Genomic DNA, 27,721 nt, shown 5'->3' with positions numbered 1-27,721 from the left:
CGAGGATGGGATTAGGGAAGGTGGGTTGCTGTGTTTTATTTTGCAAGTCAGTAAGTTTTGATTACCGCAACTTCTAGAGGGAAAGCTGGATTGTCCAATGAATTCGGACATGAACCGTTTTCTTCCTCACATTGCGATATTCTCGTGTTCTGAAAGCCACCAATGGTATAAAATTCATTGAGCGCTTCAGCACACAATTTGAGCGCTATTTCAGCTCGTAATTATTTTTTAAAGGGTTTAAACTCCTAAACGCGAGGTGATCTAGCGCGGGCCCCGGGCCCTGCGATTGTAGTTGTTGCTTAATTAAAAACCGGGAGCTTCCATCAAAATTTAAAATCGTTTCTGTTTACATCCTATATAACCTCTCCCAGGCCATAATCTCTTATATACCCCTCTCCCAGGCCATAATCTCTTATATACCCCTCTCCCAGGCCATAATCTCTTATATACCCCTCTTCCAGGCCATAATCTCTTATATACCCCTCCCCAAGGCCATAATCTCTGTCCGTCGTTGTTGTATGTTGTATCTGGTCGAAATACAACCAACATACACAATTGATTTTTCGCGCAAACAGATTATAAGTTTTGTAGCCCGAGTGTCCGGTCCTTTTATTGTTCCCTTGTAAAATCGCCTGAAACTCGCTCGGGCTAAACGTTTTATGTCTGTATGTGATAGGTTATTTGAAAAAAAAAATCACACCTTAATCTCTAAAGAACAAGGCATTAATACCACCTGAGTGTTTTTGCTTGGCTGGGATGTCTGTGCGGAAGTCCCCTCCCATCTTAGGCTAGCACGGTGCCGTGTTCACGCCTATTTGTTGATTGATGACCCAATCATGCGGCTTTGATTATGTGTTTATGTGACTAGGCATTCCAAGCTCGCGTGTAAGCGATCTCTGCTGTTCTTCCTAAATCATACTCAACAAAGGCTCCTTTAGAGAAGCTACAAGTTTGCCAATACGAAAAGATAGTAGGCTCCCGTTCTTTTGAACCCAAAGCTGAAGCAAAAGGCACGGTAGAAGAAAGACGTCTTGCTCTCGATTGGTAAAATTGTCTGGCTAAATGGAGCTACAGATCAAGGGTTGCCTCTTGTTTTTGGTTGCTTTTATTTTCGTTGTGGTAAGTGAAATATGGTTTTCTCGTTTGCAACATATCGGTATCCTGAGTAGTATCCTGAAATACACTCTGTTTGATTTTTTCTCTTTGCTCTAATGAAATGGAAAATCTTAATCCTTGAAAAAACGCACAGTCCATTGCTTCTGGCAGTCTTCCAGTTGCCTGATATCAAGAATACCTTCAGCGCAATGGCTTAAATGGGAGCTTCAGCATTGTGCGGGGTCATTCAGGCCCTTCGCTTATTATCGCCCTGCATTTGGAATCGTTCACTCTCCTGGACTTCTAGGTTTTACGATTTGTAACTGGCTAAAAGGTTACTTCTATATCTTCTTCTGGTAAAAGGTTACTTCTATATCTTTGGCAACTCTCAATTTGTTAAATTCAATAAAGATTTATATCCGAGATTATCTAATTGTCTTGTCGGAGGCGGTATGCGATCCGTTGTAATACGAGTGATTTTCGCTTAACTAATCTCCGATTTATCCTACCTTTATTCTAGAATGCTGAATATCAAGAATATTCTAACGGTGAGCATAAAGCAAAAATAAAAATACTTTTAGATAACAGGCCCTTAACCCATGAGATAACCTTTGTTGGATTTGTGCCCAACCAACCAGAACTTTCTTTGCTCTTTCTTATTACAATTTAGATTGTTTACGTTGAGTTTTATGCTGCCTGCAAAACAGACACACTTCGTCTGCCCTAACATTTAGCAGATCCAATGCGACGTGCGAAATAATTATCAAAGAACAATTGTTTATCCGCAGACCTTTGTCATCAGTCAATTTGCCCACGAGGACGGGAATGTATCATAGGCGAGGACGGTAACTCCACATCGTGCGAGTGTTCAGCGGTATGCTCCAGTGAGCATGCGCCAGTATGCAGCGTGTTTTACACGGATCACGCGAGCGAATGTGAGATGCACAAACAAGCGTGCGACTTTGGATTTTTTACCGCGGTGAAACACAAGGGCAAATGCACGAAAAAAGGTAAGTGGGGCTAATTATCTACTACCGGACTACCAGTCCATACTTTCCGTGTCGGTAGGTATAGTTTCGAAGCCAATGGGCCTTGGCAGGGCCGTAGCTGCGGGTGGGGCACTTGGGGCATGTGCCCCCCCCCCCCCCCCCCAAAAAAAAAATATATTTTCAAAAATTATAAGGAAATGACCAATAAGGGCGTGGCTATGCCCCCCCCCAATATTTTCTTAATGTTTCTGTATTGCGCTTCCCCCCTTTCCCCAATCTTACGTGACCTGCTACAGCTTGGTCACGCAAGCTAATGGGTCTTGGTCACGCAGCTTGCATTTCTATTACAGGCGGCAGACAAAGGAAGGGGGAGGGCTTTTCAGATTGGTGGGATAAGACATCTCAGATAGGAGATAAATATAGAAAAAATTGAGGAAAGCAGCTAATGACGCTATAATCCTATTAAAATTTAAAATTTTCAGCATTTTTAGAAGTTCGAAAATGTAAAATATTTCTATTTTGTCAGGGAATGTTCGTTAAAGTTTTATCGGTCTAACAGAGCTTGAAAAAAGCTTTAATTCACGGCTAAAGTTTTTTGTTGTTACTCAATTTTATACATAAGCAGCTCATTTCTGGCATTTCTTGTAGGAAGCAATATCATTGGGCGTCAGTGTCCTGTAGAGAGGCTGTTGGATTTCCACTCTCGTTATTTAGAGTGGCTTTTGGTAGCGTACAAAGAAAGCAAACATGCAGTGATGGATAGCCGAGTAGCCTTGGAAGGCATATTGGATGAGGAGATCAAGCGGATCATTATGGTAGGAGAGGGGGAGAAAGACAGATCATTATGGTAGGAGAGGGGGAGGAAGCAGATCATTATGGTAGGAGAGGGAGGAAGCAGATCATTATGGTAGGAGAGGGGAAGGAAGCAGATCATTATGGTAGGAGAGGGGGAGGAAGCAGATCATTATGATAGGAGAGGGGAAGGAAGCAGATCATTATGGTAGGAGAGAGATGGAGGGAGGTGGGAAAAGGAGACACAGAAGGACAGGTTAGAGAAGTCTAACTATTATAATTTAAGGACACTTTTTAATCTTGATAGATCGTCATCCTATGAAAATTGCTTATCTATATCCAATATGCGTACTCTTGAGCATAGGCGGCAAGTTCAGGCTCTTCTATTATTTTTTAAATCATATAGGGTGAAACAGGCTACGTATATTTCCAACTTCTTTGTAACCCGGTCTTCTCAGTACAATTTGCGCTATTCTGTTCATAATCTTACACAACCATCCTATCAATCGTTGTACATGCATAACTCTTTTAACTACCTAATATCACATTTTTTATACCAACTACCCCACTCTGCTAAAACTGCTAATACCGTCTCTGACTTCCGCAAGAACCTACCCGACATCATTCCACATGGCTGCCAATGCAGCAACTGTATGTAAATCCTCCCTTTTTTTCACCCATAATTAGAATTATTATGTAATGTGTAATGTGTAATGTGTAATGTGAGTGTTTCAGTAGTGTTGTCGAGCGTTTGTACCGTGAGCTCGGGAGACTGGGTTGTTGTATTGTATTGTAGCTCTAATCAAAAGTAATATGGATACGATACCATATCTTACATCATATCCTACATGGGCGTGGAAGCATGTTCCCTAGAAAACTCGTACCATAAGCAATTACACAAATTCTGTGGAGTATTAGAGGACAGACGCACGCACAAATGTGACGTGTTAAATAATAAACTTTGATTTTGTTCCTATTTTAAGTGGGAGTTTGACAACCAAGACGCTAACCGCAACGATCAGCTCGATGAACACGAGGTGAAGTCGATGATTGATCTGAGAGAGCCGTGTATGGTGGGCTTCATGGATGCGTGCGACTTTGATGGTCATCCTGGTATAACGAGGCACGAATGGAATGCCTGCTTCCCAACCAGACTAGAAGGTATTCATCTATTTGTTGATTTAGAGACTTTTGTCACGTTATACAAATAAAAAATAAATATTGACAATTATAGCGTGATTAGGGGTGGCTTTCGGATGTCACAAATAGCACCCTGTACTTTGTGCACTATAATACGACACTATAAAAACGACAAACTTCACCATTTCAGTTCAGTCACTACTGTAAATCACTACATTTCGTGAAAATATCTAGGGACAGTATATCCTTGTCACAAGTGGGCAGATAAAGAGTGCGCGTTTAAAGCAGTGAATTCTACATTAAATTCTATTCATCATTTTTATTTTATTTTTGCAGGACAAAAGGAAGGAATGGTGGTTTGAAGTCAAAAAGCTTTAATAATAAAATACATTAGCAGATAAGAGCCATTTAACGTAATAAAATTTGATCCTGCAAGGAAAAACTGTTATTCTGTCATTTTATGTATATAGCAACCCGGTGTAGTACAATACACCAAAAACTGGAAATCGACTCTGCCAAATTTTCGTCTTTATTAAGACTTCTTCAGGGCAGCTGCCCTGATTTCCAGTTTTTGGTGTATTGTATTCATTGTTCTGGTACGAGATCGCGACAGTTTGGGCTTTTTGATTCTATTTGCAACCCGGTGTAAGGTATCGACCGAACACTCAGGCATGCTACAAATCACGCGCCTGAATTCCACCACATAGAATTTAGTCTGTGGGCCAGAAAATGAGCTCTCCCCCCCCCCCCCCCCCCCTCCACCCCCCCTACCCAGCTTTAACTTGTTTAACCTTCTTTTCGAGTACCACACACAGTATTTCAGCCCTTGCATTGACCAAATAATCAAACGACAGGAGGTTTCTGGACGGTTCACCTAAATTAGCCCCGGCCATGATTCTTTGAGATCGGGGAAGGTATTAAGACCTCATGGGTAGCCGGCCAGGATTACAAGACATTGTATTCACTCATCAGAACAGAGGCACTAAGAAAATCCCACCCTTAAATAGATCCACCGACAGAGCAAAAAATTGGCAAGTTTTCCCAAAATAAGGTCTGGTTAAACTTTGGTAAGCTTGATTTTTTGCATAGAGGTTCCTTATGTTATGGAACCAACATATCAAAAAGTTTTTTTTTAATGGCTTCGTCTTCGAGATATGAGGATTTAAGTGCAATTTTCAAATGTAGTATGAATTCTCCTCGTTTTTAGGGAGAAGTCGGGCTCTGATCAGAAATTAAGCCTTTGCTCGCTAATGATCTAAATTTCATATCTTCTAAATTTCTTTAAAATTTGGAATAATGAATTTGGTCAGAGGTATTGAGAATTGGAAAATTTCATGCCATTTTTTTTTTTTTTTTTTTGCCCTATCAGATCCACCTGTTCCATATGAGCGGCAATACATGCAATGCTTCGAATGCATGTAGAGAACATAGAAGGTTTGGTATACCTGTGGTAAATAATATCAGGTCAGCGGTCGTTTATTCTTAAAAAATGGCGGAAATCTTGAAGAAGTGTGAGATTTTACTTTGTTTCTCGTGCCTCAGTTCTTTGCTTTTACTGAACAGTTGTAGTGCCACAGCCCAGAAATGCAATGGTAAGAGTATGAAGGCTTAATGGGTATGAGTCAATTTGGCAGTTGCGAACCTAACCTTAAACTGTTGTTTTGTTCACGACAAAATCGAACAACCTGTTCCCTCCCTCTTCGTGCTTGATGTGCAGTCTTCTATTCTCCAATCTCACGCTCAATCCCCGCCTTTTTACGTCCATTAACTAGATCTCGCTTGGATTGCTTTAAAATGATGAATGGACCTCCAAACGTAGTAGAATGTCTTTGGAATGTACCAGGTCCTAAGTAAGAATGCTTTCGGGAGGGGCATTATTATGGAGGCATCTCCGACATCTAAGGGAAATATATATTATCAAATTCATAATAATCTTTTTTATAAATTTTGTGGGGATATATTGTCCATATAAGATATAATTCCTTTTTTTCAGTTTTGGAAGTTTCCCAACTTACCAGGTCTGCTCAACCAGTAGACTTTCCGGTTCGGGAAAAATTTGCGCCAGTATGCTTCTTAGGCTTTGAGCAAGTGTCTTTGTATCACATATGGAGCAGTGTTAGTATAACACTCCGTGAAGAGGAGATTGAAGGGTCCCAGATTCACTACTCTGACAGGTTTGTTCTACACTGTGTCCAGGTAGCTGTTCTATAGAAATAAGCATTTTTACATTCTTCACATTTTTACATTGTCCATATAAAAAGCAATAGTAGTATGCTAAGTTTCAGTTCACATCCTAAAAAAAAAACCCTCCCGTTAGATTAGCAGCTTTCCAAAAGAGGTGCAAGGTTTTTTTGTCACATGTTAGTTGTCATAAGGTTTTTTACCTAATTTTTACTTTCGTCTCATTAATAGCTGTGAAGCATTATATGAAGCCAAGGATCCCGCACTTGCTAGACGGATGCTATCATGGTTTGCTGATCTTGATGCACTGACCACGCAACAAATAAATCTCTCTCCTTTTGGAAACTCCTGCTTTGCACTGCATTTTCCTGAGCGGCAGCTGTTATTACATCTAAAGGTGCAACTCAAGCGTAAGTTAGACTACTCTTTATGATTTATATGTGTCAGACATTGATAATTCAGCTAACCCCCTAGATGCTCTATTTAAATTCTGTATCTGTCACACTACTTCACTGGAGTGGTCTTCTGGCTGCAGTCTTGGTTTGAACTCAACAGGCCACAGACGACAGTTTCTTTAGCTGAATTAACCTTGGCTACTGGGCTATGAAATACAGTACTTACTCTCATTGACTAAGCTATGTATTATTTGTCTATTAACTTACTAAAGTGCAATAAAATGTTCTATTTATTTCAGCTATTCATTGGCATTATCCACTGGTCTTTATTGTGGGTCTTATTCTATTTTGGGAGGCAGATTCACTTAGTAGGTATGAGGGATGATTATTTGATCTCACCATCGCAAACATGATTCATACAGTATACAAAGTATAAAGGGGAAAATGAATCAGATCTTATTGATCCTATTGGAGTTAAAGAATGTGAATTATGATGCCATTTTAAGACCATTTTTTATCAGCTGGGATACTTTCATTAACAATGGGCCTTCCAGAATTTGCCCTGCATTGTTTCCACATTAAAAAAAATAATATATTATGCAGCATGTCTGTATTTCATCTTCTCAATAAATTTGCAGCCCCCTCCCCCACTATACTAAATAATCCCTTTTTTTTAGAAGCGTAACTTTTTATTATGGATCTGGCATTGTCCTTGGAGTGGTTGTCTCTCTGCTGTTAGCTGTATTCCTTTTGCATCGACTTATTCCATCTGTAAGTACAGTACTTTTTAGCTTTTTTGATAATACAAAATTAAAGTTGACTTACTGGAAACAGTATGAATTATTCAAATTTTAGCAACTGAAGGTTTTTTTTTTGTTTGTTTTTTTAACATATTATAGATTAATGCTTATTGTACTACGGACTAACTATTGATACTTAATTTTAGTTGCTCAACATTCATTTGTAGAAAAGTGGTGCCTACATGCTGTTAGCTGGGGGATGGAGTATATCTCTCTTTGTCCTGCAATGGACCTGGAACAATCTTGTGGATCTTGTCCTGGACAGAAATGTTTTTGTTATAACTTATTTTACAATAGCAGGTGAGTTACAGTAATGCTGTAAGTTGCAATTTAATAATCTTGTTAATAGTTATTAGGTGCCCCAATTCTTTTAAAGACACACTTAATGCCACAAAGCATCAATAGAGTACATGTAAGTTATTGTAGGTGTGAAATTGGAGACCTTTTAGTAACTTTAATTCAAGACATGTGTGTGTTGGGGGAATGAATGCCCAGGCTCCAGCCTCGCTTATTGTAGCCAGCTTAGCAGCACTAAAGGGAAAAAGACAATTAATGCCACAAAGCACCAATAAGTTTTGTGTGAAATTTGAGACCTTTCAGTTAATACAAGACATGTGTTTTGTGGGAATGGATGCCCAGGCTCTAACAGCCTTATTATAGCCAACTTAGCAGCACTAAAGGAAAGGTGGAAGGGGTCCATGGGTGAGAGATAAAAATCGGAGCAAGTGGTCGGGGAAGACTTGGCTATGCTCATTGCATAGGCACAAAACAACAAAATAATGCTTTCCTCTCAGGCCTGGTCAGCTTTGGTCTGTGTTACTATAATGGCCCTGTGAGTAACCAGAGAGGGCTGGATCTCATTCGCTGGACCATCCAGTTTATAGCAGTCTATCTGATGTACAAGGGCATCCAGCCGGAGTCGCTCTCCCTTGCTGTCCTGATCATTGCTCTGCTAACTTTCTTTCTCCGCAATGTCAACCTAATGCAAAAAGCTATTAACATTCTCCCTAAAGATTGGTAAGTGGAAAAACTACCCTTGGTAGTTTTACGCTTCGCTCGGTCATTGACGCCACCTTGCAGCTCTTTGAAGTGTAGCTTGGAGCCTCTGGTACACAGGGTAAAGTAAAAACATAAGAGATATAAAGGTCTCAGACTTTTTTCTGGCTTAGTGCAGTGTTTGGTCGTTCTAATAAGGGCAAACTGTGGGAGTCCTTGAATAAAAGAAATGTTAATCTGATGAACAGGTGGACTTACCACTCACCAGGCCCTCCCCCTTGTGCAACTCTTTTTTATCTTTAATTCTGAAGGCTTATTTTGATAAGGGGTGCCACTCCAGTGGAGATGGGTTTCTCAATAAATCCAAAGGTGTTTATGGGGGGTAATAATTTGAGGATTGGTACTACCACATGTATTCATGGTTTGATTTGTTACAGTGTGCCTTGGCGAGTTCGCTATATGTTGTTCCCCCCAGATCTGAGATTATTATCAGAGCATGAGTTTGAGCTTCAGGGTGAGATGGAGACTAGGCGGGCCTTACAGGAGCTCAGGGAGTACTGTAATAGTCCCGACTGTCAAGCATGGAAAGTGTTGAGCAGAGTGCATGACCCAAGAAGGTGAGGATGCTGTAGTGGTTTATTAAGGAGGCTCGTTAGTAATTCTTTATAGCTTTTTTTTTACTTGTTATAAAATTAACTTCTAGTCTCAAGCTCGTCCGATTTCATTCATGTCTTCTGATGATAATATTTAATCATCCATATTTGATGTGCTACTGTTTTATTTTATTTATCGGTAACCAATTTAAAGTTATTTAACATATGAACAGACCAGTAGTTTATGAACTTCCCAATATATTTCCAAAAATAACCGATGCGGAGAGACATAACTTATACCTTGGCATGTTGAGGATCATAGTGTCAAGTCTAAACTGACCATTTTTTTGTCCGCATACTCCATTTTATACCTTTGCTTCGTGCCTCTTTCTTTTAGTCGCCTTTTTGTCAGCCTATCAATACATTATATCTAGTGGGATTAAGCCTCCGTTTTTTTTTTTCGGCTGATTTTGGGAGGCTGTCGTGATATTTTTGTTTGAATTTGGTTAACAAAGTAGAAAAAGTTTTCCGATGGCAGTATTTTGATAATTCTCGAGATTGCTTCTGTTAAAATAGTGAGTGACAACGATAACAAAGGTGTGGTTGACAATGGCTCCTTAAAGGTCATAGAGTAAGTGGTGGGAAAATACAAATAGTACAAATATTTGCGAGCTTTGATAAAAGTTTAAATACTTTAAAACACGTCTACAAGGGACTTAAATGTATTGCAGAGAAATTCCGTAAAAAACGGACAAAACTCTACCTTCAAAGTCGTAGGTTCAAGTCCCATTTATGCCAGTGTAGCAAGGGCCTCTGTAATGTGTCAGTTGAAAAGCAAAAAAGGCTTTCTTTGCGCTCACCAAATTTTTCGTGTGACCAAACTCTTTGTTAACACCCTAGGCTACTGCATGAGTTCTACGGTGTCTTAATCACAACTTTCCCTGGGTGCTAGTGAAGCCGCATTGTCACCAGTTTACTTCCGGAGGTCCGACAGAAACCTCAACCGACAAGAGACAAAAGAATCTATAAGAATCTGCGCTATTTAACAGGCCATTCGCTCTAAATTAGCAGTCACATCCTCAACTTCTGATAGACAAACTGCTTTTACATTTTTTAAATGTTTTCCGTAAAAAAAATCATCGGAGATTGTTACGTGATCGACCGGAAGAACACAATAACTGCTCTCTAACGACTGTTTTTCTTCTATTCTATGTAGATTAGCAAAGTTCGTCACAGATGGAGATCATATATCAGATGACGAGTACCGTGCGTACGAAGACGGCGCCTACACTTACCCTGTGGAAGACCCATTCACAGACGACGAGGCCCCCTCTTAGCAGATATGTGAATCGTGTAGAGCACCTTACCCCAGAATCAAATTTTACATATTCGTTCGCAAATTTTAAGTTTATTTATTTTTAATTTATTTTCCGTACTCTTGCTAAAAAAGCAACTAAATTGTGTTACTAGAAAAAGGGGGTTTAAACACCTTGTGATCTCGAACTTTTATTCTTAGTTAGAGTTTATAAGATATGGTTTTATTAAACATTGTCACGTGTATTTATTTATACCGGTACAACCTCCCTGGACGGTATTCCTGTGTTAGGTTTCCTTTCTTTGGGTTACCTGTGGTGTAGTTAGTGAAATGGTAATCTACATTTGCACAGCCACAAGAAGAACAGACATCAATCGAAAAAGCACCTTCAAATCATAGCACCTTCTTACGTCTAATAACTTAACAAGCTAGTTAAGTCTTGAAAAGGCTAGGTATATTTTTAACTCTTTGTGTCTAGAGTTCCTAGAATTTAACAGAGAGCACCAGCATCAAATTAGGAATGGTTTGGCGACTTGAAACTACAGCATGTCGACTGACCTTTTTTCTTCCTAGAACGTCTTGAAAGGTTTCATATTTTTTTAGAACGACTGTATAAACATATAAAAAAAAAACTTTGGGGTACAAGATTGCATGGATAATGTCAAGGTTGCACCGCAATTCAAGACAAGCTGATTCAAGCTTACTCCTAGCTTGGTCGTTTCGCGCCAAACAGAAGTGACGTCACTTCTGCGCCATTTTTACAAACCGCGCATTTCTCGAACCTCGCGTCACAGAATCACTCAGGCGAGGCACAGAGTACCCCACACCTGCCAGAGATTTACAAATAAAAATACACATGTGTTTTTGTTGCCGCTTTCAAATTCCTTACAGTGCAACTTTTGCCAACGGCAGTAGGACCAGGTTCACTTGACAGCTTGTCAAGCCTTAACCAACAGATCACCGAACGCCTATTAACCCCAGTGTTATGGTGATTGGCGGGAGTTAGTGTCGAGGGCACCGGTATTGTTTGTGTTATTGTGAGAACAGAGGAAGCGTTGACTCGTGACTGGTCTGCCTATTGCTGGTGGCTCGGAGTGTATCCCAAACTTCTAACGATGCGTTCAAACAATGGCTGCCACGACCCGTAACATGACAAAAGGGACACATCCATAATTCATCTGCTTGCCCTCTCTTATAACTGATTGCAAAACAATCCTTACATCAGTTGTAGGAGTGTTCGAAGGTTCAACGAAACTTCGAGAGGTGAGCAACATGCAATTTGAGCTTATTTCCCCTATAGTCAAATGAACTTAGAAAACGTGAAAAAATGAAAGCCGTTTTCTTAACTCTGACACAGTCACGCCCATAGCTCTACTAGTAGCCTCGCTGATCTTTTTTTTTACGATTTTCACTATTTTATTTGATTTTTTTTGCAGCCATGGACTACAAGCTAGTTTTGGGCTCTCTCCTTGTCTTCGTCGCTGTTGTTTCAGCGAAATCGCACAAAGGTGAGATCCCCCCTCTGGGGTATAGTCATTAGCGTTGACAGTCTCGTTTTAAATTGTATGTAATATTATACAGTAGCATTCAACAAGATTTTTGGTCAATTTGAGTGAGAAATAACATCTTAAGAAATTTGAAAAAAAAAATCGCAAAGAACTGTCCGACCCTTGTTTTTCATTTGATGCTGCGTTAAAGAATCTATTAAGCGGATCATGAAATTTATTGTTCTTCAGTGACCGCCACTTAAGTTTTTGACCTTGTGATGAACGTGTCATTAACTTGTCATCCACGACGATAATTGTTAAGAGCAAATCAATTGTTTAGTAGTAATGTCATTCCCAAATTTTAGATATAAATCCATTGATTTTTTCGCGAAGAATTTAGATAGGTGTTATACCCTTATACCTTGTGCCAAATCAATCACTTATAGATTGCTCAAAGAGGGCTTCTTCTAATTTCCACGGATTCAGGAATATTTAACTGAAAACATCTATCGTTATGAATTTTTAATGTTTTTATAGAATCCATATAATTTTGGATACGGCAAGTTTGAAGTGGTTTAATTTTTTTAAACATTTGCGGTCAATTCTAAAAATCTTACTTAAACATATACGAAGAAAAAAATGTTTCTGATAATGTAAACGCTTTGCTCCAATCAGAAAATAAAGATAACACTGTTTTTGATTTCTGACTGGTGTACCCGCTAATCCTCTAAATATTTAAAGTGACATCATCTAGTGAGCTATTCGGACAGCTGGTGTCAATTACGGTTAAACCATCCCCCCTCACTATCTCCGAAGTGAAAAAATAAATAAGATTATCGCGTGTTTTGGGCCCGCAGTAAATGGCTATGCTGTTGCGGTAAACCTGCCACTAGTGTTAAAGTCAATAAAATAAAATAAAATAAATATACTATACAAATACACGAAAACTCACCCAAGCCCCTGACGACACAGGGAAACGCCCGCTAAAAGCGGTTACAATTTGAGTGAGGCTCAAGCTAAAAAAAAAATCAAAACTACTAAAATAAAAAATTTAAACCACGCTTGATCTCCTTCAAATCAAATTTCGTTACTGAAAAAAAAAGGTAGCGTGAACTTTAGATAGAGGAGCATCATCAAATCGCTTCAATTTTTGTTTAAAAAGTTTGTTGTACATTAGTTCCGCTTCGTGCTCTTCACGACATTTTGTGCGCGTGTAATTGTGCCGTCATCACATTTTTTTTATTTAGTATTTTTTTTTATTCGAAATCTCATTTACCGTTTGTAATTAATAATGCTTGACTATTCGAATTTTTAAATAATTTTTAAATTATGATGGTGATGGTGATCAACATCTTGCAAATTGAACATAACGTTTTACGTAGCTTCTGTGTTTCTATACTCGTCGTTATTTTGGGAAATTACTTACTGCAAAAGAAATGAATGTGATATTAATTTACAAGATATTTTCGGGCATAAAATTTGCTAGAATGATATTATATTTTTGATGTCATTTGATGTCGTTCAGATGTCATTGAATGTTAGCGTTCTGCAATGCGTATGAGACGAACGCAGGATCATAGGGCGTTGTTCATGGGGAGCAGGGATGGATCCAGGCCTAAAGTTGACTGATTCCAAATGGTCACGGACCAATCAATGGGGAAGGGGTATAGGGGCATGCCCAACAGGAAATTTATGAAATTATGTGTTTGAAACATGCAATCTGCAGAATTTTTAGGAATTTATATAGTGAGATCATATATTCAAGGTTACGTTTCACCGGTGCTGTATTAAACTTTTGGTCATTTAAAACTGAGTCACTTCATTAATCGATTAGTCAGATAATAAATACACTATTTCTACCTAATTCAACCGAATTTGTGTTCTTGAAAGTGTGTCAAGGCAAGTACCAGTTATTCTCTTCGAATACCCCTTGGCAATATCCAAATGGCGTGATTGTAATATATAAAAAACAACCTTCCCTTGCATTATAACGTAGCTTGTGCCACACAGACAGCAACTCGTATCAATAATTGACTCCATGACCTCTCAAATTTAAGCAATTTTACAGTGCGTTATCCCATCTAGTTGCTGATCTATTGGCACTTTTGCATTTTTCTCCTAGATTCATCCATTAGAGGCAACGAAAATTCGTGTACTGGTCAATTTTGCTCATGTGTGGTATCTTACCAACCTATTTACCTTACTAAAATAACAGCCGAAAATCTTACCAAATAAAACACAGGGCAAACAGAAATGCCATTAATATACTAAGAATACACTGTCCTGGGGTTTTGCTAAAAACATGTATTTCACTTACGAGGGCGACCACTTTCCATTGCCATAACTCATAGAGAATTCTAAAGAGCTATCGTCCTGTCGCCACACTTTCATCATCGGTGAAGAGCTTGAGTGGTTCTAGAACACGCGCATAATTTTTATACACGCGCAAAATTTCTAAATGGGTCCCCTCCCCCAAACTTGATTTATCACTTACCATCAGGAGCAATATTTCGCCTGGGGGAACGGAGATGCTGTCTAAGCGCTTAAGGAAATAACAGCGAAATAACCCAGGAAGTAGGTCTTATAGTGTTTAAATAACAGACAACAGATGGATGTTTATTTCTATTGAACGTTTTAACATTCAAATCTACGAAAAAGAACGTTTTTCTGGGATTTTGAGGTATTCACTGGAATCAGTTGAATCAGTCTGGATCCACCCCTGGGGAGCGTGTTATAACTGTGATTCTGAGTATTCTGCGAACTCCTTGAGAACGTATTACAACTGCTAGACCGACTCATGGCTTCTGTTGTCTTTTCGGGTTATCTGCCTTCTGATTGGTTAACGCTTTGCGGTGTTGGCGAGGTACGCCTTAAACAAGCTCGTCGATTGCAATTCCTTGTGTGAGCTCGCAGAGTACTAAAGATTACAGGAAAAGGGGTCATGCTTGCTCGTATTAACAAATATGTTTGTTTGAACGTAGGACTGGTGTCCAAGCGTAGTCCGAACCCATGTCCTCCCGGATGTCCATTGTCATGCGCTCCGGCCTGTACCGCCGTCTGTTGTGCCCCACCCCCACCACCTCCACTCCCCCCACTGCCACCCGCACTTCCTCCTCCTCCACCACCACCACCCGGTCCACCAGGACCTGACGGACCAATGGGCTTGCCTGGACCTGCTGGACCCGACGGACCAAAAGGACCCCCTGGTCCACCTGGTCTTCCTGGCCCACCAGGTCTACCTGGACTCCCTGGTGCCCCTGCCGGACCATCTGGCCGTGACGGACCAATGGGACCTCCTGGACCTTCTGGTAACCAAGGACCCCCTGGAGATATGGGACCAATGGGACCTCCTGGACCGATTGGCTTCCCCGGCCCACCAGCTCCACCCGGCCCCCCACCACCATGCCCTCCTGTTTGCGTGCACACGTGCATCCGTGCGTGCTCTCCACAGTGCTGCAGCTACGGCAAGAAAAGGTCATCTATCCCCAAGACTACCCGTTACCAGTAGAGCACTTTTATACTTCTCGAACTGATCAGCGATTAACCACATACCACAGGGAGCCCGAGACTCACTCCCGTCCACACCGCAATTCACGCTAGCTCTCGACTTTTTATGAGAATTTAGGAGTTTGAATTTTCTTTTCGCGAATAAACCGCTGTTTTTAAAGATCTGCATGGCCACGCGATCTCCGCTCGTTACAGCACTTATTGTATATTTTTGAGTAAATTGTTTGAAGGTCGATGTTGTACCTGTGTCAATAATGGGACGATGTCACGCTCACATTGAGATGCGATAGAGTCAAATAAAAAAAAACTAAAAATATATGTTTGTGTACTTCGTAGCTCTTTGTTATGTATTATTCGTAAATAAATAACATTCAAACAAAACAGCGGCATTTTTGTGTGTGATTACATTTGTTTTCATTCACAAGTGCACCCCCGGTGCCTTTCGTTAATGAGTCACAACTGTGTTTTGGTATACGTCAATCATACGATTTGAATTTTTCCAGTTCTGCATCTCTCACAACAAGTGGATCGCCTTCTAGCCACTATCATCGGAAAAATACCGATAAACACAAAGCCGGCAGTTCATTAAATCCTGAATTGTTTCTTATTTTTGCGTTGTAGCTGATTTAGTGCGTTTTGCTGCCATGACTGCTTTGGCAATCTAAGGCAGTAAGCCAATAACACTCGTAAACTCATTATTTCGGTCAACTGTTTTCACAATAATTTAACGTGTAATTTCAGATTTGGATGATTCCTGAAGTAATAATTTTTTATTTCAAAATCCAAGCTCATGCTAATTTTTCCGGAGAAAAAGCTCGTTTTTCGCTTAAAGACACGTGAGCAACGAACTTTCAAAGACCGTTTGATCGCAACTTAATGAGGCAGAAAGAGTGGAACTCTCATTGACTCTTATAAACTTCCATCTCGACTCTGTTTGATCGAGGCTTTAAGACAACCTTGTGGGACACAGTGTTCGAGTGAGTATAACGCATCACGCGCAAGAAAAACCCAGTGGAACACGGATACTAAGGGAGGTAACAAAGGTCTGTGACTCCGAGCGAAATCTAGGAGTTTGGGTCTCCAGCGACTTGGCCTGGAACAAGCAAGTCACTGAGCAATGCTGTAAGGCAAACCGGCTCCTTGGACGTACGCTTGTTTTCTTTTTTAAAGCCGTAAACAAACTTTTGCATATTAATAGTATAATGCTGTGCCCAACACTAGAAACTATTCTAGGGCCACCAGTTCCTCTAGCTCAACTAGCTACATACCAAAGAAATGCAGAACTCTAACATATCAACGTTTTTTTTTGTACGTGCTGCTCCTTGCCAGAAAAAGACTTAAAAATGTCACACTTAGCTCGTTCATACGCATGTTGATGACTTACTATACAGGTGGTAACTCTGCAATATCACGTGACATGAGAACAGCGCCCAGAGGTACCACCTGACTTGGATTGCAATAGTACGTGACATTAAAACATCGGCCACAAGTACCACCTCATTTGGATTACAATATCACGTGACATAAGAACAGCGGCAACTAGTACCACCTGACTTGGGTTGCAATATCACGTGACATAAGAACAGCGGCCACAAGTACCACCTGACTTGGGTTTCAATATCACGTGACATGTGAACAGTGGCCAGAGGTACCACCTGACTTGGGTTTCAATATCACGTGACATAAGAACTGCGGCCAGAGGTACCACCTGACTTTAATTACAATATAACGTGACATGAGAACTGCGGCCAGAGGTACCACCTGACTTGGATTACAATATAACGTGACATGAGAACAGCGTCCAGAGGTACCACCTGACTTGGGTTGCAATATCACGTGACATGTGAACAGCGGCCAGAGGTACCACCTGACTTGGATTACAATATAACGTGACATGAGAACAGCGTCCAGAGGTACCACATGACTTGGATTGCAATATCACGTGACATGTGAACAGTGGCCAGAGGTACCACCTGACTTGGGTTTCAATATCACGTGACATAACTGCGGCCAGAGGTATCACCTGACTTGGATTACAATATAACGTGACATAAGAACAGCGTCCAGAGGTACCACCTGACTTGGATTGCAATATCACGTGACATGTGAACAGTGGCCAGAGGTACCACCTGACTTGGGTTGCAATATCACGTGATATGAGAACAGCGTCCAGAAGTACCACCTGTTTTGGATTTCAATATCACGTGACATGAGAACAGCGGCCAGACATAACTTCAATAGGCCATTCCAGCTATAAGCATGCGCGCGCACTCAACATGGAAAACTACCACAAATACCGTCATGCAGCGCGCTTCGTTTGGTGCAAGCGCGCGCTGCATTCTGGTAGTTGAGGCAGGTTTCTATGGTAATGATTTGGAAAAGGAATAATCAGGACGGTATTTATTGTTTTATTGACCTGTTACGAAAATCGCTCTCGAATACAAAAAGAAAACCTGTTTTCATTCATCGAGTTCAAACGAGCACCTGCTCACAACGCGCACGCTTCGCCAAGCGAATTTCAAGCCTCGTTCACTCGACGCTTCGCATTTCGAATTTTCTTTGCGTGACATAATTATTTCATTTGGGACGATGTTATCTGTGTTGTTTTCTTCAAGACCTCTTTTTTAGTACACAATTTTGGTTATCCAGTAAAAAAAAGATAATTCGCCGTCGGTTGCTGAACAAAATCTCAACAGAACCGTGAAGAAATCTGCCTTTACCTTTTGGAAAGGCGCAGGAATAAGTTAAATTAAAGACGGTTATCAGGTTTTAGGGTCACCACGTAGTTCAAATATGATGTTGTCACAAGCAAGCTTTTGGCCCTATTTTCTTCTCTAAACTAATCTTTCACTAGTGTCATATCCAAATTCCTTAGCTTGGATAACCTGTTGATCGCTTCACCTCACTTACAATCGTGCTATGGCACCTGCTCGGAGATCGTTTTACTATAACTTCGTATATGTTACAACTTAAACCAAACAAACCCAACTACCTCAAATTCTTCTCGTTCCTTCCCAAATTTTCACGACACAACCGTTTACACGTTTGTTATTAAAATATGAGACAGACAGTTGGAATTGAGAAATAGCTGAAGTATGCAAGACTAAAACTTGCATTGCTCTGTGCTTTGGAGCGTTTTGGGTGCATGGAACCGTCACACAGTATTCCTATCAATAATGTACGTACTGTGACCTATTAAGATTCATCAACCAAGAAAACGCCACCATTTTCACAGACACAGTAGCCGCTTGCAAGGTAAGCTCCTAAGTCCTGTAAATCGAAACCCACCGCCTTCAAAACACGACTTTGCCCGCCATAACCTGCACAGCACTGTTAACCAAAATATTTTGTTTTTCCTTTTTGATATTATAAACAAAAGAAGTTGTTTATCGGGATTTCGTAAACAACATTTCGGGCTCTACGGGTGTTGATGACGTTTCTCTGTCATTTGCTGAAAGCCACGTAGGGACGTTTGTAGCTAAATCTTGTTCTTTCGTTAAGAAATATTTATAAAGTCAACCAGATGTTGTGGTAGTTAAATGTTTATTTTGATTGATTGATCCTGGACACTTTCTAGTACAATTGGGTTTCAGTTTTTTTTTTCAGTCAATGCCGCCGGCAAATTTTCGTGAGCGGAAAAGCAAGAGCAAATAACATAAACGGTTTATATCATTTGCTCTTGCTTTTCCGCTCACGAAAATTTGAATTCATCTTAGTATTTTTACCCCTGTGAACTTTAACTAATAATCAGAGAATAAAGGTTTATACTGGAAATGACGTCACCTTTTAAACATTCGCTATCAATCTTCATGAACTCTTCTTAAACTTGCATCCGCGCATTGTTGCGAATGCTCAAGTAGATCATTATCTATTCGATTTTTTATTTTTCAAATACTTTTCGCCACTATACAATCTTCTCCATGGGAAAAAGCTCCATAAAGCCTCCTCGAACACCTCTCCCCTCTAGAGCATATCTAACTTCAAACTGTTCATTATAATGATAATGTAAACAGGCCCAGCGAATGGTGTACTGTTGTACATCTGATGATTCCGTGGTGGTAAACAAGACTGTTACAATAGCAGGGCGATGTTCGTTTTTTTTTTAATTCTGCCTGATAAAAACTTCACATATAAAACTCTGCTGTTATATTAGTGGCTTGAGACTGGTTAAATGGCGTTGATGTTTCTGTTTTAGATGAGGAATAGAGTTCTCCTACTGCTGGGGTGTGTACTCTACACTTCAACACTCACTTACGGGGCTAGTATGTGTAAGTAACCCCAACTTATATTTACATGGGAGCTGAATAAAGATACCATTTAAACACACAAAACTCTCCTCAAAAAGGGAACTTTTAGCAATGGCAAAAATGGCGAGATACCCCAAATTTTGGTCATATGTATCTCTTTTTCAGATACTGGCTTTGTTTTCTTATGAATTTTTACAGAATGATTATATGTCAAGAGTCTCTAATTGAAAATTTAATAACATGGATCCCTTATTGTTCTTTGTGGGCTTAACTGTTTGTCCAATTGATACATAACACACATTAATATCTAACAAGATATGTTTTGATGGCAGTCAAATCATCATTACATCTGAAGAGAAGTCCCAACCCATGCGGAGGTAGTTGTCCGGCATCTTGTGCACCGCTGTGCGCTTCCGCTTGTTGCTCGTTCACCCCCCCCTCCCCCTCCCCCACCGCCACCATATTACCCGGCACCCCCACCACCACCGGGACCGCCAGGCCCAGATGGACCCATGGGCATGCCAGGGCCTCAAGGACCAGATGGACCTAAGGGGCCCCCTGGACTACCTGGGCCACCAGGCCCTCCTGGACTACCGGGACTTCCTGGCGCACCAGCTGGTATCCCTGGACACGATGGACCTATGGGACCTCCTGGACCCCCAGGACATATGGGCCCCCCTGGTGATATGGGCCCACCCGGAGCACCTGGCCTTCCAGGGCCCCCCGGCCCACCAGCACCTGCTACGCCCTACGCCGCCCCCTGCCCTCAATACTGTTACAGGAGCTGTATACCTTCATGCCCTCGTGGCTGCTGCAGTCGCGGCAAATAGTCAGGCCTTCACACTTTAGTTTGTAATTATTCATCGCCAGTTTGGATACATAGCTTATATGGTTTTTGCAGAAAAAAAATATATGAAAATTATACCACCCAGTCTGCCAGGTCTTATTTTGCGTTTGTACATTGTTTTTGTTTTAGCTTACATTATGTAGTTTTAGAGGAGAAAAGCAAAAGAGTGATGTGATCGATGTTTAGAAACCTAATGTACAAGCCTAATCATGTTGAGGGATTAAAGTTTTATTTTTGTTTACTAATTCGTGTTTGAAGGTGTTTTGTATATTGCATATCTCTTGGGGTTTATTTATTGAGAGGAATGTAATGCTTCAATGAGTTTATATTTTATCCAACGACCGAACCTTTACTAGTGTATACACCTAATTCGAAAAATGTTGTCAGTACAAACAGCGAATGGAAATGTTCCACTGCCTCCGCTTATTGGTTTTGATTATAAGTAAGAAAAAAGGTGACAAGTAAACTAATAGCAGTATTTATCCATACTTGTTTGCATTCAGTAGAAATATGACGACATTCATGGTTTATTTCTATAAGAGAACTGTAATTTGACAATAAGTATTTGCCATTTGCACTGACAACGTTATTTGAATGTACGCACCAAGTAGCAATAGTTTTCAAACCTGAAACAGTTCACATACAACCAAAAGCTTACATACAAAAAAGCTTTTGGTAACTGCAAACTTCTTATTCTCCTCCGATAGTGCACCAAAGCATAGAAATAATATTTAACAAAGTGTTGCTGACAAGGGACCTTTAAAAAGCATGACAAGCTATCAAAGCCCGCAGTGTCCTCTGTGAGTGTTTCCTGATGTGGTCTCTGTCGTGTCAGACGTCACAATTTTGTTCGTTGAGACAAATTCGAAGCTGCGCATACGGACTTCTATGGCACGTCCCAAGTGAAATGTTGCCGCTAAGATCACCGTAGATGTATCTAATTGAGGCTGTGTCGAGGGATCTTAACGTCACTAGTCCTCCAATGCCAGGGCCTTCCTCGAAAAGATTGCTAACACCAACGATACCCGAAGAGTCCTGTACACAAAGTAGATTATGATCAAGTTAGCTTCACTCACTTCGCTAATTTTTTTTGGAGCGTTTATCAAGCTATTTTTTTTTTTTTGTATTTAACTTCACGCTAATTGGGCTTACCTAGCCCAAAGCTGTCGAGAGGGGCTGATATTATAGTCATACGAAGATTGCGTGTGAGACAACGTCGTACCAGGTTTTTAAAACACTGGTTCTCATAGACAGCTAACAAAGAAACCTTTAATTTCTAGCAGCCATTTTGGACTCTTTGAACTCTTTAAACTGCGCATGGCGCAGGGCCTGCGCATGCGCATAGACAATTACAGGGCCGTAGCAGTGATTGCGACACTGGGCACACTTACCCCCCCCCCCCCCCCAGTATTTTCAAAGCTTAAAAGAAATGACCAGTAGGGGCGTGATTGTACCTCCAAATATTGTACCCCAATTTGTCTGTTTCGTGCCCCCTCCCCCATTTTTCGAGGCCTGCTGCGGCTCTGACTTAGAATAACCAGGAAACCCTTTATAAAAGCAGGTTTGCTTAGAGCTGACAGCCAACCCGTATAACTTGAGGCTAGAGCTGACGGCCAACCCGTATAACTTGAGGCTAGAACTGACAGCCAACCCGTATAACTTGAGGCTAGAGCTGACATCCAACCCGTATAACTTGAGGCTAGAACTGACAGCTCCAACCCGTATGATTGGAGGCTAGAGCTGACATCCAAATCTATGACTTGAGGCTAGAGCTGACAGCCAACCCGTATAACTTGAGGCTAGAACTGACAGCCAACCCGTATGATTGGAGGCTATAGCTGACATCCAAGCCTATGACTTGAGGCTAGAGCTGACATCCAAGCCTATGACTAAAGGCTAGAGCTGACAGCCAAGCCTATGACTTGAGGGCAACTACAAGCTAATATATCAATGCTCTGACCGGTTCAGACAAATCATTTCATGTAAATACTGCATGCTGCGCAAGTACTGTAATGTCTATGTATTTTTGTTATCGTATTTTTATATGTTGCCTGCAATTCAGTTATGCTCCAAAAGGCAGGAATAACGACTTTAGTGGTATTTATTTCAAATTGTCAGGTAAAAGATAAATATTTAGTGGCAATACCTTAAGAACTATGTCGGATCCCACAACAGTCAGGAGGAACTTTGGATCGCTCGCCCAGTGAATACTCAACTGCACTCTTTGGTTTGCGCCAATGTATTTCTTGATTAAAAACTCTGAAAATTAACAAAAAATTAATCAGTGCCGTTTTGTATCCGGTAAAAAGAATAAGAAAAAAACACACATAAATTTAAGTCAAAAGTTTAATACATGCCAAGTGCCCGTATAAGGAAAGCTCTAAGCGAGTGCCCTTACAAGGCATACTCACGTATAACCGTGCCCGTTTAGGGAAAGCATCAAGCCGAGTGCCCTTACAAGGCATACCCACGTGGTTACTCCAAGGCTAACACGTGCCCGCTGAATGCAAGCCTTATAATGAGTGCACTTATAAGGTTAATAGTCACGTGGTGAACACGTGCCTGTTGAAGCCATGGATAATGCTAAGTTCTATCAGGGGATTGATATTCGTGTAGTTAACACGTACCCGTCATGATGGGAATCACAATGGTTGGATCACTTACAAGGTTTATACGCACATTGTAATAACAGGCCAATAAAGGAAGGCCTCTTAGTGATTGCTACTTACTTGATTGCTGGGTAAAAGTATGGCCGCTGAAGGAAAGTCTCCTTCGAGCGCCTCCGGGGCTGTCAACGCGGAGTACATTAAACACGTGACAGGATGGTGAGGAGACAAGAAAGGCTGTAGAGGAATCTCTCATCACGGGGGCGCTGTGGCCAGTGCATGTCAGCCAGACCAGCACCATACCAAACTATTAATAGAACAACTTGAGATGGGCAACAAGATGGCAACAAAATCGACATTTGCCACCGACTAAACATTAGCAAGAGAGCTGACAATTACAAAAGAGAAGTTATAATGAAACAACAGTGCCGTAGCAGGCCTCGGAATATTGGAGGGGCACAATACAGAAACGTTAAGAAAATATTTTGGGGTACAGCCATTTCCTTATAATTCTTGAACATATATATATATATATATATTTTTTCTTTTAATTCTTGAAAATATTGGGGGGGCACGTGTCCCCAGTGCCCCACCCCCTGCTACGGCCCTCACAAACTGATATTTGGAAAACAGATATATTCGCCAATACACTTCACATCAGTAACAGACCCAACGATTGCAAAGAGCTTAAAGGACAGGACTCAACACCGACAACAAACACACCCTACAGCGACAATGGTCGAGACACCGACAAGTACGATTTGCTGTTAATGGTATGGTAATATGACAATTGTATACTTATTTATTCTATGCAGTTCCCGGTACTCATTTCTTTGCAGGTCTGAATAAAAATCGCAACAAAAGTTTTTATTTCAAGGAGGGCCGCTATGGCTTTGTTTGTTTGGTTAAACAAAACCCTCAGCATTAGTGACTGTGAATCCCTCGCCTTCTCGAATAAGGACGTCAAGCCTAAGTTCCTCTTTCTTACCGCACATCATTTATCTGTAATGGTGAACGTAAAAGAACCTCTGGGGACTCTGTGGTACAACTTCAGTGAAAAGTGCTAAGGCATAGAAAGTCACTCTCATGAATAAAACATACGTGAAGCAGTCTGTATCTTATACTGACGAGTAAAATTATGTGTATTCGTATGTGCAGCGCTTGTGTACTCTGTAATAAGCAATTTGTTTACATTTTGTACAATGTCCCTTCACATGTCCTTCGCAGTCACACGAACCCGTCGATAAATAAAAACAACAAAATTTCCCAAGATTCCTTGGAAATATCGAAAAGAAATTAGAAGTGTATTCGATTTTTTTCGACATTTCCAAGGAATCGATACGGTTGTCCGCTTGTCATATAAGACATCAAGTTGGACTGACCTCATATACACAAAATTGAATGGTTTGCAGCTATAGTTTTTTAGATTTTGTACCAAACCCCGATATTTGCACGTGCATCGCGCATCGCCGATTAATAATATCAAATATTTATTTCAGATTTTGCAAACTAGAGGCTTTGGTGATTATTTTCGCCACAGATCAGATCGATCGCAAGCTTTGAAGGGGCTACTAATCAATTACTCACGAGAGGCCTTACATACACCTACAGTAGCAGTAGAAATATTTTGTGGTAAATACGAGTTAAGTTTCAGGCTTGGAGCAAAATATTGAATTAAAATAATCTAATACAAGCAGAAAATACTTGGGATATAGGAAATATATGCAAACAGAGTAACTAAGTGAACCAAACTCAACTTACCTGAGCAAAAATAGTCGATGGTGACATTCTTATGAAATCGTCTTCTAGCAGTTCTAGATGAACTAGCTTCAACTAGCTTTGAATTTAGTTTTTATACCCTCGATGCAGGACCACGCCTGGAATTTATCAAGATAATTATCCGTGAAGAGGGGCAGATTATTTTCCATGGTTTCAGGGGGTTTCCTAGAGACCAACACCCAGAAAAAGACAGCAACTTCCACAAGGCTGTATTTGTTTTGGTTACCCTGTGCAACCGTCTTCCCTTGGGTTTTTCGTGATAGTTCTCTTGTAATTGGCTTTTATCGGCAATTGATGACCCTCAAAGGGTTAACAGGAAAACAGGGTCGACTTTCAAGGCTGGTTTAACTAACCTTATTAGCTTACACCCGTGAAACGTAACTACATATGCGATCTCTCAAGTAGGTTATAAGAATTTCAATGGAAATAGTTTTTAATGTGGTATTAGTCTCACAGGCAATTAATCTGTGTTTGTCTTTTCGGGAAATGACCAACAAACCACACCCTTTATCCGTTGTTTACAATCATCGAGATATTTTGTTACTTTATTTTTCAAGAATTTTAACGCCTACGGGTATGATGTGGTTAAGGTCATTTGCACGAAAAAGGTAAACATCTTGGGGCACACGTCATGTATGTATGCATAGATAAGAACAAACACCTATGCCCTCACTACATGTACCCCCTTTCTTACAACTATGGACCCATTTGTACCAAACCAGTTTGCTTTTTATCCCTTGCTAGTACTATTATAAAAGTGGGTTTCGACTCACAAACATATTTGTTCCGATTGAATGCACTTCTCTAAGGAAGATTGAGAGTAGAGGTTACTGATGACGACATTCGTTATGTCATCGGCTTCAGCGACGGGTTACCTGTGTAATTTATACCCACTTGAGGCAATAACCATATCAAGATACTATAGGCTAATCCCACGTAGTAGTTCGATTACCCGACCGTCTCTTGTTTATAAATGTTACTAACTCGCCCACGCAGTAGTTCGATTACCGACCGTCTCTTGCTTATGAATGTTACTAAGAGGTACGAGTTTCTAGATTGATTTGTCTATATTTTGATATCCTTTAAAAGCGCGTACCGATTTGTTATATCCCCTTATTACCGAAGGTCCACTACGGCAAAAACAAATCTGCTTCCTGATCAAAGAACGCCTATCTTGAAGAGACAAGAAGATATTGGTGGTGGTGTGTTGTGTGTGTGTGTATGGGAGGAGGGGGTATTAAAGATTTAGATAAGAAAAACAAGATGTGGCTTCATCAAATCAGTTTAAAGAATTGTAAGGAATATATATTACTGATTCTCGCGACTCGAAAATTATTAGAGATAGCATTATTAGATAGTAACAATTATGTCTCCTTTACGGGTACTCTCTTTACCACTCCGGATTCTCAACCTCCCGGAATTTTATTGTGCTTGTTTGAAAAATACGTGGCTTTTACACCGGGGACCTGAAGCATCAAATCCCAAATTTTCGGCTTAATAGAATATTAAGGAAGATAAAATGGGGATTTAAAAATCGTCTGTAATTAGGTCAGCTTTTTCGAGGGTGTTCGTTAGCAGATCTGTCCGTATCTGCATGTGAATCTATACTCTGTCGTCTTCGATGAACGGTACACGGTGGGAATGGGGATCCAGATAATGCGAGCTATCGATAGCTGATAGCGGAATATGAGCTTGACCCTCGCTCATCTCACTCTGACCAAGCCCAGTAAAAAATATATACATGAGGAATTTGAGAATTCTTTGCTAAAGTTAGCGAAAAGTGCTTTCATCAGGACCTTTCTACGAGATGGCACCTATGACACAGCAACGATGGATGAAGAATACAAAGTCCGTTAGTGGAATCGTATACGAGAATGTATAGTCCGTGATAGTGGAATCGTGTACAAGAATGAAGAGTCTGTGATATTGGAATCGTAAAGGAGAATGACAGTCCGTGATAGTGAAATCGTATACGAGAATGAATAAGTCTGTGATAGTGGAATCGTATACGGGGATGAATAAGTCTGTGATAGTGGAATCGTATAGGAGAATAAATAAGTCTGTGATACTGGAATCGTGTACGAGAATGCAGAGTCTGTGATAGTGGAATCGAATAGGAGAATCAATTAGTCTGTGATAGTGGAATGGTATACGAGAATGCAGAGTCTGTGATAGTGGAATCGAATAGGAGAATCAATTAGTCTGTGATAGTGGAATCGTGTACGAGAATTAATTAGTCTGTGATAGTGGAATCGTGTACGCGAATGCGGAGTCAAAGTCACGCTGCTATACTGGTCATTTCCTTTCCATTGTTTGGCCCTATTGGGTGTGGAGGGGGGGGGGGGGGGGTGCTGGTACACGCCCCCGGTGCCGCATCCTCTTCCACGGCCTTGTATCAGTTGTACACGAGAATGCAGAGATACAGATTCTTGTGCGAAAAAGTTTGAAAAGACGTCCATGGCAGACCCCTGGGGGATACCGGTAGTTAACTTAATCTCCGCCAGCACCAACTCAAAAATTGTTAAATGAAAAACAAAATAAAAAACAAAATAAATTAGAATGGCAATAAGAACGTTATGCCATAACGTTAATTTTAAAACTATGCTGGCTTATTAAAAAAGTAGCCGAGAATTTGGATTTAGTTGATGTTATTGACAATTTGTCTAACGTGTCAACGATATGCTTTACCTAGATCCATAAGATACTATTATAGGATGATTAAAATATGTATAATATGAAATATATAAAGATGGTGTAACAGGCAACCTGATGCTTTTATAGTTGAACTTATCGATGAGCAAATACTTCAAATTGATGGGCATTTGATGACTCATTTACCAACAATTTTTAATTACCCCTATTGGCGCCATTTAAGATTTATCGACAATCCACTTGACTGATAATTGTGGTTATTCCTAGAGGATCGAGAAGTGTTGATAACAGCAGCCTGCT

The 27,721-nt window shown here is 40.5% G+C and overlaps 5 protein-coding genes and 1 long non-coding RNA gene across 6 annotated transcripts; 5 read left to right on the top strand and 1 right to left on the bottom strand.

Moving 5' to 3' along the window:
- Window positions 1–856: 856 nt before the first annotated feature.
- Window positions 857–4,458, top strand: LOC5521274 (testican-3). The gene is made up of 6 exons (XM_032366489.2): window positions 857–1,119; window positions 1,616–1,643; window positions 1,884–2,105; window positions 2,733–2,899; window positions 3,860–4,037; window positions 4,353–4,458. The coding sequence occupies exons 1-6, from the start codon at window positions 1,063–1,065 to the stop codon at window positions 4,376–4,378; spliced, it is 678 nt and encodes a 225-aa protein (XP_032222380.1). The 5' UTR covers window positions 857–1,062; the 3' UTR covers window positions 4,379–4,458.
- Window positions 4,459–5,470: 1,012 nt separating this feature from the next.
- Window positions 5,471–10,541, top strand: LOC5521161 (nuclear envelope integral membrane protein 1). The gene is made up of 9 exons (XM_001640909.3): window positions 5,471–5,608; window positions 6,010–6,190; window positions 6,429–6,607; window positions 6,892–6,964; window positions 7,270–7,363; window positions 7,560–7,692; window positions 8,187–8,409; window positions 8,826–9,005; window positions 10,198–10,541. Exons 1-9 carry the CDS (start codon window positions 5,506–5,508, stop codon window positions 10,316–10,318), a joined length of 1,287 nt encoding a protein of 428 aa, XP_001640959.1. The 5' UTR covers window positions 5,471–5,505; the 3' UTR covers window positions 10,319–10,541.
- A 699-nt stretch (window positions 10,542–11,240) lies between these two features.
- Window positions 11,241–15,606, top strand: LOC5521162 (cuticle collagen 14). Its single transcript, XM_001640910.3, has 3 exons — window positions 11,241–11,559; window positions 11,733–11,804; window positions 14,765–15,606. Exons 2-3 carry the CDS (start codon window positions 11,735–11,737, stop codon window positions 15,289–15,291), a joined length of 597 nt encoding a protein of 198 aa, XP_001640960.3. The 5' UTR covers window positions 11,241–11,559; window positions 11,733–11,734; the 3' UTR covers window positions 15,292–15,606.
- A 3,879-nt stretch (window positions 15,607–19,485) lies between these two features.
- LOC125559068 (cuticle collagen 34-like) lies at window positions 19,486–20,367 on the top strand. The gene is made up of 2 exons (XM_048720926.1): window positions 19,486–19,514; window positions 19,893–20,367. Exons 1-2 carry the CDS (start codon window positions 19,486–19,488, stop codon window positions 20,365–20,367), a joined length of 504 nt encoding a protein of 167 aa, XP_048576883.1.
- A 7-nt stretch (window positions 20,368–20,374) lies between these two features.
- LOC116604282 lies at window positions 20,375–24,796 on the bottom strand. Its single transcript, XM_032366446.2, has 4 exons — window positions 24,752–24,796; window positions 23,114–23,297; window positions 22,531–22,643; window positions 20,375–21,419 (listed from the first exon to the last, which is right to left on the bottom strand). Exons 1-4 carry the CDS (start codon window positions 24,776–24,778, stop codon window positions 21,216–21,218), a joined length of 528 nt encoding a protein of 175 aa, XP_032222337.1. The 5' UTR covers window positions 24,779–24,796; the 3' UTR covers window positions 20,375–21,215.
- Window positions 23,493–25,549, top strand: LOC125560963. The gene is made up of 2 exons (XR_007306975.1): window positions 23,493–23,763; window positions 24,490–25,549. It is a non-coding gene; the product is annotated as an uncharacterized LOC125560963 (long non-coding RNA).
- Window positions 25,550–27,721: the final 2,172 nt, after the last annotated feature.

This window comes from Nematostella vectensis, chromosome 2 (genome assembly GCF_932526225.1).
Source record: "Nematostella vectensis chromosome 2, jaNemVect1.1, whole genome shotgun sequence".
Classification (NCBI taxonomy): domain Eukaryota; kingdom Metazoa; phylum Cnidaria; class Anthozoa; order Actiniaria; family Edwardsiidae; genus Nematostella; species Nematostella vectensis.
The sequence above is the reverse complement of the archived record's forward strand: the minus strand, read 5'-3'. Positions and strand labels throughout refer to the sequence as shown.

Excerpts from the sequence above, each read along its gene's own strand:
- LOC5521162 (XM_001640910.3), top strand. The coding sequence starts at position 11,735 with ATGGACTACAAGCTAGTTTTGGGCTCTCTCCTTGTCTTCGTCGCTGTT. Across the intron at positions 11,805-14,764 it reads TTCAGCGAAATCGCACAAAG|GACTGGTGTCCAAGCGTAGT; the intron begins GTGAGATCCCCC and ends GTTTGAACGTAG.
- LOC5521274 (XM_032366489.2), top strand. The coding sequence starts at position 1,063 with ATGGAGCTACAGATCAAGGGTTGCCTCTTGTTTTTGGTTGCTTTTATT. Across the intron at positions 2,106-2,732 it reads GGGCAAATGCACGAAAAAAG|GAAGCAATATCATTGGGCGT; the intron begins GTAAGTGGGGCT and ends CATTTCTTGTAG. Across the intron at positions 4,038-4,352 it reads CTTCCCAACCAGACTAGAAG|GACAAAAGGAAGGAATGGTG; the intron begins GTATTCATCTAT and ends TTATTTTTGCAG.
- LOC116604282 (XM_032366446.2), bottom strand. The coding sequence starts at position 24,778 with ATGTCACCATCGACTATTTTTGCTCAG. Across the intron at positions 22,644-23,113 it reads TACTTTTACCCAGCAATCAA|AGTTTTTAATCAAGAAATAC; the intron begins GTAAGTAGCAAT and ends GTTAATTTTCAG. Across the intron at positions 21,420-22,530 it reads GATCCGACATAGTTCTTAAG|GACTCTTCGGGTATCGTTGG; the intron begins GTATTGCCACTA and ends CTTTGTGTACAG.
- LOC125559068 (XM_048720926.1), top strand. The coding sequence starts at position 19,486 with ATGAGGAATAGAGTTCTCCTACTGCTGGG. Across the intron at positions 19,515-19,892 it reads AGAGTTCTCCTACTGCTGGG|AGAAGTCCCAACCCATGCGG; the intron begins GTGTGTACTCTA and ends TTACATCTGAAG.
- LOC5521161 (XM_001640909.3), top strand. The coding sequence starts at position 5,506 with ATGGCGGAAATCTTGAAGAAGTGTGAGATTTTACTTTGTTTCTCGTGC. Across the intron at positions 6,608-6,891 it reads TCTAAAGGTGCAACTCAAGC|CTATTCATTGGCATTATCCA; the intron begins GTAAGTTAGACT and ends TATTTATTTCAG. Across the intron at positions 9,006-10,197 it reads AGAGTGCATGACCCAAGAAG|ATTAGCAAAGTTCGTCACAG; the intron begins GTGAGGATGCTG and ends TATTCTATGTAG.